Source organism: Sphaerodactylus townsendi, linkage group LG01 (genome assembly GCF_021028975.2).
Source record: "Sphaerodactylus townsendi isolate TG3544 linkage group LG01, MPM_Stown_v2.3, whole genome shotgun sequence".
Classification (NCBI taxonomy): Eukaryota; Metazoa; Chordata; class Lepidosauria; order Squamata; family Sphaerodactylidae; genus Sphaerodactylus; species Sphaerodactylus townsendi.
In genome coordinates this window covers 74,788,282-74,797,508 of record NC_059425.1, presented here as the reverse complement: position 1 = coordinate 74,797,508, position 9,227 = coordinate 74,788,282, and the positions used below count along the sequence as shown (strand labels likewise).

Sequence of the window (9,227 nt, the reverse complement as noted above, 5' to 3'; positions counted from 1 at the left end):
AAAGGAAGGCAGCCCCACACAGTCCGTTTGACCCTCCTCCTAGAGCCGACGACGTGGAGACTCAGCAGCTCTCGCGATATTTCATGTCGGCCAGTCTGTCAACGGTGTTTTGGTCGGTCAGTTGAAAGCAAAGCAGGGACATAGTGAAACAGCAAAAGTGAAATAAAATAAATAAGGGGAAATTCTCTGCGACGCACAATGGGCGTGTCTAAGACAATACGAAGTTTTTTTTGTAGCGCCAGACACAACATGGCGGTTGACAGCAAAGCGATGTAGAAGAGCGGCGTTTGGATGGCGTACATTAACGTTATGTACGGAATTCTCCTTCCGGGCGGCTAAAGTCTACTGCGCATGCGTCATAGAGTGTCTCTGTCTTCTAGCGCTTCGGTGAAAGATGGCGGCGCCCGGCGGCGTGGAAGAGATGCGAAGCCGCGTGGTGTTGCGCGAGTTTGGCGTCCGCAACGTGAGTGAGATTGAGCGGGATGGGGGCCTGGAGAGTACTCCAGCCCTTTTTTGGCCATGCGGCATCGTGGGGGCTGGGAAGAGTCGCAGATGGGGCGCGTTTCTTAGTGGATGATTTGTGTTATAAGTGTTGGACTCTGTAAATGTATGGCTTTTAGTCTGGCGTTTGTTTCCCACATGCAAATCATCACGTGTCAGTTATTGATCTCTTCCATGTGTTCTCCCAGAAACTGAAGAAAACGAGTTTATAGCACTTTTGTCGCTTTTCCAGGTACATACCACAGACTTTCCTGGGAACTATTCTGAATATGATGATTCCTGGGATAAGGAGAAGTTTGAAAAGGTGGGTGCTTAAAGAAATGGGTTAGAGTCTCCTTGGAACTTTTGGTGGTAGTTTTGTGCCAGCGGGTAGGCATGAAATGCCCTGGATATGTGCTGTTGTCTTATTTTCTAGGACTAGGTAATTTAGAATTTGTTCAGTCAGTTGCTAGTTCAGAAATGCTGTATGTGGAGTTGGCTGAGCTTTTCTCTCCCCAAATATACTTGTAGAATGCATTCTTGGCTCCCATAGCAGACCAAGTCATTGATGTGCAGGGCAGATGGTAACCAGATTTATATATCTGGTGGGTAAAAGTAGATGATCAAGCAAACCCTTAGTTGTGAAGATTATTGGTCAGGTTAAAAGATATTTTTGCAACAGTGTATGCAGATCTGTGATTTTAAAACCTGATTCTAAACTTAGTTTCTCTTTTCTTCCTCCAGAATTTCAGAGTAGATGTGATTCACATGGATGAAGATACTCTAGAATTTGACATGGTGGGGATTGATGCAGCTATCGCTAATGCCTTCCGGCGCATCTTGCTTGCTGAGGTATTAATCTCTCTTACTAGGCTAGTAATGAGGAATTCCTAGATACTCTTTTAGCACTTCATTGTATGACCAAAGCCCTGCTAGAAAAAAAAAGCCCATCTGGTCATACTCACCTACAGAAAACACTTGCTGTGCCAGAAAAAGTATTGGCAGGTGCCTGGTGCACCATGTTGGGGGCCATTGTTTTAGAATATACATAAGAGGTTTTCCATTAAAGGCGCCCTTCTTATAATGGTATATGACATTTTTCTCCAGTTGGAAAATTGGAAAGGCTTCTCAGAGATTTTAATCCTCTAGGATGCTGTCCCTGAGAGTTGTTTTTTTACGTTGGAGAAGGTGGTGTTACTAGTAACTACAAATAGGGTTTGTTAGCTTTAAAGCACATTAAAAAGATGATTTCTGTGGTAAATATTGAAGTGTTTTGAAATACTTGCTCTGTTTTAGGAAGTAACACATTCATGAGTTTTAGGTGCTGTTGTAGTCTAATCCTCCTTTTCCTCTTTGTCTAGGTGCCAACCATGGCTGTGGAGAAGGTCTTTGTGTACAACAACACTTCTATTGTGCAAGATGAAATCCTGGCTCACCGCTTGGGGCTGATCCCTATACATGCTGATCCTCGCCTCTTTGAATACAAGAGTGAAGGTGAGACCCTATAGAAGGGATTAATGGGGAATTTACTAGGTAAATGAAGATTAGACACTACATGAGAGTATACCATCTATACTTGCTTTTTTTGCCTTTTGCAGAAGATGAGTGTGATGAAATTAACACTTTGCAGTTCCAGTTGAAAATTAAGTGCAGCAAGAATCCCCAGGCAGCCAAGGAGTCATCTGATCCTAGTGAACTGTACATCAACCATAAAGGTAAAATGAATGATTTGGGTGGAAATGGCTTTTGCTGTGTATACTACTACTACTACTTGTGGTGACACCCATTCCACAAGTCCCAGTCCCCTCACTGTTCTACTCCTGTCCCCGCAGGAATGAAGTTTTGAAGAGAGGTATCTTCATGGCTATTTACGGACAGGCAGAACTTACTATGTTGTCTTTGTCTTTCAGTCTATAGCAAGCATATGGAATGGGTGCCTCTGGGGTCCCAGGCAGACAATCTGAATGCTAACTTCCGTCCTGTGCATGATGACATCCTCATTGCCCAGTTGCGTCCCGGCCAAGAAATCAATGTACTTATGCACTGTGTAAAAGGCATTGGTAAGTTGGCTTACTGGCATTGACAGTCTAAATCCCCTTCGGGGATGAGGCGGCCTATAGATTTAATTAATAAATAAAAATAAATAAATCAGGGGTGTCAAACATGCGGGCCATTAAGGGGACTTGTAAGGCCTGCGAGGCAAGTGAGGCAATCCCTCCAGATCAGGAAGAGGGGGGGGGGTTTGTCTCAGCTGGCTTGCGGGCCTGCTAAGCCCTTTTAAGGCAGTCACCCCACACAGCTACAAGCTCTCCAGTCCAGGCACCCCTCAGTTCTGTTCTGGGACCAGCCAGTTTGGCCAAGTAACATTTTATGTCCTATCTGGCCCTCATATCAAATGAGTTTGACACCCCTGGGCTAAATTGTATAGCAAAGAAAATCTTGAATTTCTGAATATAGGCAGTTTTGGTACCAAATCTTGTTAATCTAAAGGACATTTTGTGAGGCTTTTTAGGGAAAGTCAGTGTGTCTTTGTTTTGGCTGAATGGGCTTTCTGGTTTCTAGTGCATTCATCAACCAGCTGTAGGTGTCTCTTGCAGTGTGAAACACAGTTCTCACTGGTCCATGATGCTTTGCAAGTATCATTACAGTTGCTCATCATTGAAGTTGCACTCCCTTGTGGCTTCAGTGTTAAGTAAAGCCTTCTTTTTTACTATTGTGTGGAGATCTCTTGGCTTAAACTAGGTCTTTAAGGATCTAGGTTTCTAAAACCTACATAGACTTTATCGCTGTATATCATGATGGATCAAATTTGCTTAATTGCTGTACTCATAGCCCAGCCTTCTTGCTGAGAGGCCTCTTCATATGGACTGCTGTCATGGTACGGTAGCATGGTTACAGTTCATACAAAGAGGCATCTAATAAGTACAGTGTAAATTGACACAAGCAAAATGAGAATACTCATAGTGAGTTGAAAGTATGGGGTCCCAGGCTTCTTAGAAGACATGTGTAAAACAAAAGAATTGAGGGATTTTACCATATTGTTTTAAACCAGTGGTTCTCAACCTGGGGGTCAGGACCCCGTTGGGGGTCGAACAACCCTTTCACAGGGGTCACCTAAAACTTTCGGCATCAGTGTTCCCCATTTGTAAATTGGATAAATGTTAAGGTTGGGGGTCACCACAACATGCGGAACTGTATTAAAGGGTCGCGGCATTAGGAAGGTTGAGAACCACTGTTTTAAACACTGATGTAGTATTGTAGACCAGCTTAAAATTTGCCCAGGAGCACCTCAACAGCTAGATTGCTGTGTGATATAAAACAAGAGGGAAGAGAAGAGAAAGAAGACATGACTTTGTCTCGCAAAAGCTTGAGTTAAAATGTTGTCTGGCACATTAACAACAATACCACCCAGAATGCTCCAGGGGACTTTCCCTTGAGCCAGAGAGTCATAGATAGGAACACAGTTGCAGAAAAAAGACCATATACTTTAGTCTCCTGTCCCAATTTATAGATGGTCACTTCAAGAATGGACATTAATGGTCATCTTGGGAGGCTGGCAAGTTTGTACAGAAGGAGGTAATTGTAGTTTTCCAGCAATATGTCTCTCCCCCTCTCCCTTTTTTCTTTAGGTAAAGATCATGCAAAATTTTCTCCAGTAGCCACAGCCAGCTACCGGCTATTGCCAGAGATAACTCTACTGCAGCCTATTGAAGGAGAAGCAGCTGAGAGGCTGAAGAAGTGTTTTTCTCCTGGGGTTATAGATATTCAAGAAATCAAAGGTATCTGGCAACTTTTCCATTTACACTGTAAAAGCATAAGCTGTACTTACAGTTATGAAAACTGCATGACCTAGATTCAGTCCCTACTGTCTGTGTAAATGATATGAGCATAGCTAGTATCATGTAGTGGTTCAAGTGTCATACAAGGATTTAGGAAACCCAACTTCAAACCCCCAATCTGCCACAGAAGTTCTGTCAGTGACCTTAGCCAGTCACACATACTCAGCCTAACAAATCTCACCTTTTTTGAGAGGATAAAATAGAGGAAGAATAGTATACTTCACTTTGAATCTCCATTGGGGAAAAGGGCTGGGCATACCTGAAGTAAGTGAACAATTCTGTATGCAGTTTGGTCTGTGAGCTGATCTGAACCCATAAACATCATCTGCGAATTGTTCCTTGTCTGTCAGGATGCATTCCTTGGCTGGCTAGCAGCCTGAGAGAGAGTTTTCTTGTTAATAACTTTCTGAACACTCTGATACTGCGACTGCAATTGTATATCTATCTGTCTGAGAGCCTAGTTGAACTCACTAGACCCTTGTCCCCTTTTGTCCTGAAAGGGGAGGGATGGCCTATTAAATCCAATGAAATAAATAAATAATCAATAAGAGGCATATGATTAGGCTGTAGTGGTTAGGCCAGACAGAGAAAGAGTTCATTGTGAGCTCAATGGTCAATCAGCAATACCATTTTTGAGATTACAGCATAAGCAACAATTCCACCCAGCAACAATTGCAGCACAGTTACAGACAATTCTGTGGATTTCTCTTTCTCATGAAGTATGATTTGCATTTGGTATGCAGTGGCAATGGGGGAAAGAACATAATTCAGCAGCAGATGAGGGCAGTTAATTAAATATATGTTCACATCTGGTTTGGCTTTTAAGCACTGCTTTGCTTCTTCAGAAGGGGAGAAAAGAAGTGGTAAGCACGCAAATTGGCCAGCAGCTAGATTAGATCACGTTCCAGTCGAGGGAAATTTTTTCGTCATGATGATTTAGAAAGAGCGGCTTGTCGCGGAAACTGTGGCTTTCGAGTCTTGAGATCACACTACATCTGTAAGTAACTCTGTCACTTTTTGTCCTCTTTGACTCCTTTTGTAATCCCTTACTACGCTGTATGGAATAGACAGTTTGATTTTCTGGCTTGTTATTCTGTTAAAACATTTATAAATTGAAATTCAGATTTATGTATCTCTTGATAACAACATCTTTTAAAAACCGGGTTAAAAACTGGAAGTTCAAAAACCAGAGTTGAAGCAGGATGTTTGGGACATGGAAAAGGCAATGGGATGGATGGATGCCAGTTAGCTGAAGCTAAATTTAAGCAGTACTGAGATGCTAAAGGCCAGTGAAGAAGTTACTTGGGGGCTGTGTAGTCAGCCTGTCTGGAAGAGACACTTCTCAGAGGCATAACTACTAAAGGTGGCACCCAAGACAAGCACTGCCCAGCATTGAGCTGTGCGCCCCCCCCCCCCCAATTCCATGTGGAGTTTGGGGGTGACAGTTGAAGGCTGAGCTTGGCCAGCTTCAGGGTTAAACTGTGGGCTCCACCTCTGAAAATCGCAGTTCAAAGCTGGACCCAGCCAGGCAGAGGCCTTAAACTGCAGGCTCCGTTCTGCTTGAGTCCAGCTTTATACTGCTGGCTCTGCTTCTGAATTTCCACCTCAAAAGTCACATGGACTTCAGAGGCAGAGCCAGCATATAAAACTGGATTTGGTCAGGCTGAACCCACAGTTCAAGCCCAGCCCAGCCTTGAACTGTGCCCCCCACTCCGTGTGGTATATGAGGGCAGGGCACATAGTTGAACACTAAATCTGGGCTGAGCCTTGAACTGCACCTCCAACCCTGAACTCTACATGATTGGAGGCTCAGGTCTCTTCCTTGGCATGTAGCGCCTTTTATCAACTCCAGCTAGTTTGTCAGCTGTGACAGTTTCTCAAAAAGTGTTATCTGGACATGGTGATCCATTGCTCTGATCACATCAGAGTTAGATTACAGTCATGTGTTCTATATGGAGCTGCCTTTGAAAACTGTCCAAAAGCTTAAACTGGTCCAAAATGTGGCTGCCAGTCTACTACCAGGGATTAGTTGCAGAGATATCACCCCTGTGCTCAGTTTCAAAATGTTGGTTCTTATGTTTAAGGCCCTAAATGGCTTGGGATCAGCACTACCTGAATACCTTTTATACTATCCAGCCTTCTAGTTAAAAACTGCCTCTCAAGCCCTGCTCTCTGTTCTCCTGCCTTCAGAGAAGAGGCAGGCAGTGACTCAAGACAGGGTAATGTTTGTGATAGCACCTGGTCTCTGGATTGATCTGCCCTTTGAGGCTTGCTGGACTACTCTTTTTAGGTAACAGGCAAAATACCATTTTTTAAAACTTAGATTTTTAATGATAGAGACCTCCATATAGGGCAGGGTGTAAGTTCTATAAATAAGGTAGGAGTTTTTACCAGCTTTTTACAATGGTCTGTTTTTGTTTTATTGATAGTTTTTATGCTATTCATGTCCAGTGGCTTGTTTTTTAATGATTTTTTATACCAACACCATTTTAATTGGTAAGCTGCTTCAAGCAAGACTCTGAAGAGGTGGCATAGAAAAATCCTACATAAATCAATAATAATAGTAGAAGTCTGGAGCCATGAAAATATACAAATAAGACATGAATTGTTTCCCCTCTTTGGGTGGAGATTAACATTTTCTGAAGCATAGTGAGTTCAGTCAGGAACGTGAGATGTGTTGCCAGAATGTTTTTGATGAGCAGTGGCAAGATTCAGTGACACAAGTCTGTTTCTAGTTTCTGTAGAATCAACAGGTGTTCTGCCTCCAGATGTGTTGGTGAGTGAAGCAATCAAGGTGTTAATGGGAAAATGTCAGCGCTTCTTGGAGGAGCTGAAATCTATTCAGAAGAAATAAGAAGCTTGTATATGTAGACTTCAGCATAATGGTCTGCTTAGGGTGCCTACAGCTGGATCTTGAAGGATGCCTTCTAACCAAGTTCTGCATCTGTCACCGTGGATAACTTTCTATTGTGGATGTAAAAGATGGAAACTGGATTCTTCATGCTTTCTCCTTTGGGCTCTTATGCAGCTGCTTCTTGCAAAAACTTTCCATGTAGGAATGGACTAGAGAAAGGGAGAAATCTTGACTAAGCTCTCAGAGAAGAATTAATACTCTGTGGCTGGACTGGTAGAAGTAAATTGCAGGACCTCCCAAGATGCTTGGCTTGCCTTGAGTTATATCTCTCCCAAGGAGAACAGAATTTTGTTAACTGGTGAATCACCTGTCAAACAGGTCACAACAACTGTCTTTTTAATGATGTGTACTGGCAAGATTTTTGTTCTATCATGTGGTATTTGTGCTAATGTCTGTGATTTGTGTACCATTCCACTAATGGTTTGTTCCTAGCTAGTAAAAGAAGCCAGTGTTGTGGTGTGCTCCTTAGTTAGGTGATTTGACTTTGTTATGGAAGGGGGAAAAAGAGAGAGAATGTTTATGACGCTAGTATAGTTTTGATTTCAAGATAAATTTGAGGAAGTCCTCCCTGTATGGTGTCATTCTCTGCTTAAACTGTATCAGAGTTTAAATATTTAAACTGGATTTGTTCACAAGAAATGTTTATGAAATTTGGTCTGCTTGAATTTATGGAGTTCTCCCAGTCTTATTTGTGGATCTTTACTAACATGTTAGCATCTTATTTTCCATTTTTCATTTTTGGCCTTTGTACAAATGGTGCATGCAACAGATTGCACTTCCTTCTATTTGTTAACATCACTGGTCTGGTGAAAAACAACGTGAAGAGGAAGCTGTGCGTGTACAAAGTGCTTTTGTGTAGTGGTAATCTAGATGTGAAGGGACGGAAGCTGTGGCAGACTGCTGCAGGCTGATAATTCTGGAATTAAGTTTCAATGATATATATAAAATATATATTAAAAAGTTTCAATGTGAGAATTTCTAAAATTGGAAAGAAAGTAGAATATGGAAGTGAAAAAACCCCACTTATTCTCATTTACTACTATTTGGCTTTTCACTTTTCTAAATGTTACATGAGTTTTATAAAGGAGTACGTCCAAGCTTTGACTTTTAATCTGCTGCTGAAGAGTAGTTTTCACGAGTGTCAGCCAAAGAGTGCTGCAGTGTTCTAGAAATCCAAAAACACGTCGGGAAAAGATCTGCTCTAAGGCCTGAGCTGGTTGTCTTGTTTGCCTGAACAAAGGCTCTGCTTTCTCCTGGCCAACCAGCAGAAGACATGCTACTCATAAAAGTATGTAGCTAACCAAACCAGCACACTTTTTAAAACACAGGTCTAACATGGATGGACATAATTTGCTTTAAATTATAGAGAAGTTATTTAAAAAAGCATGAAAGCCAGCTGCTGGATTGAGGTAAGTATTTCAATGATTGGTAAGATGGGAGTATCAAGGAGGGGAATCTCAGTGCACACACATACGTGTCTTAAGAAACCCTTTCCTCAGAATGGCTGTGGCTCGGCCTGGCCTGAGTCTGCTGAAGCTGTTCCTTATCTTCTAACGTGGCCATGGGAAAGAGAAAAAAGCCAAATGGAAGATTCAAGTCCTCTTGATGTAGGTAGGTATTTTTTGAACCTGGAGCTACTTACAATTTGCTAAGTGCATAAAAACCCAGTTATGGTAAAGTGTCACTGAGGTCATATTTGAGCTTGGCCCTTCATGCCTGCCTAAAAGCAAGTCAGTTAACACCTTTAAAAGAAATGGTTGGATGCTCTGAGGGCAGTAGCCATGTTCGTTGTATTAAGGTTCCGATGTTTTTTAACACAATAACTTTTAAACAGAAGGCACAGTTGCTTTTCGGAGCTTTTCAGCTATGAATTTAATTCTACCACTGTGTGGTAATTCTGCTATTGAGAAAACTTACTGGTGCTTATTAAAACCACCGGGCAGCAGTACAAACTTGGCAACAAGTCAGATAGAAAGCAGCCAAAGGAATACAAA

At 42.2% G+C, this 9,227-nt stretch overlaps 1 protein-coding gene across 1 annotated transcript; it reads left to right on the top strand.

Moving 5' to 3' along the window:
• Window positions 1-58: 58 nt before the first annotated feature.
• POLR1C (RNA polymerase I and III subunit C) lies at window positions 59-8,217 on the top strand. The gene is made up of 8 exons (XM_048483686.1): window positions 59-463; window positions 734-805; window positions 1,225-1,332; window positions 1,842-1,974; window positions 2,079-2,195; window positions 2,391-2,540; window positions 4,110-5,316; window positions 7,055-8,217. The coding sequence occupies exons 1-7, from the start codon at window positions 395-397 to the stop codon at window positions 4,331-4,333; spliced, it is 873 nt and encodes a 290-aa protein (XP_048339643.1). The 5' UTR covers window positions 59-394; the 3' UTR covers window positions 4,334-5,316; window positions 7,055-8,217.
• The last annotated feature ends 1,010 nt before the right edge of the window (window positions 8,218-9,227 follow it).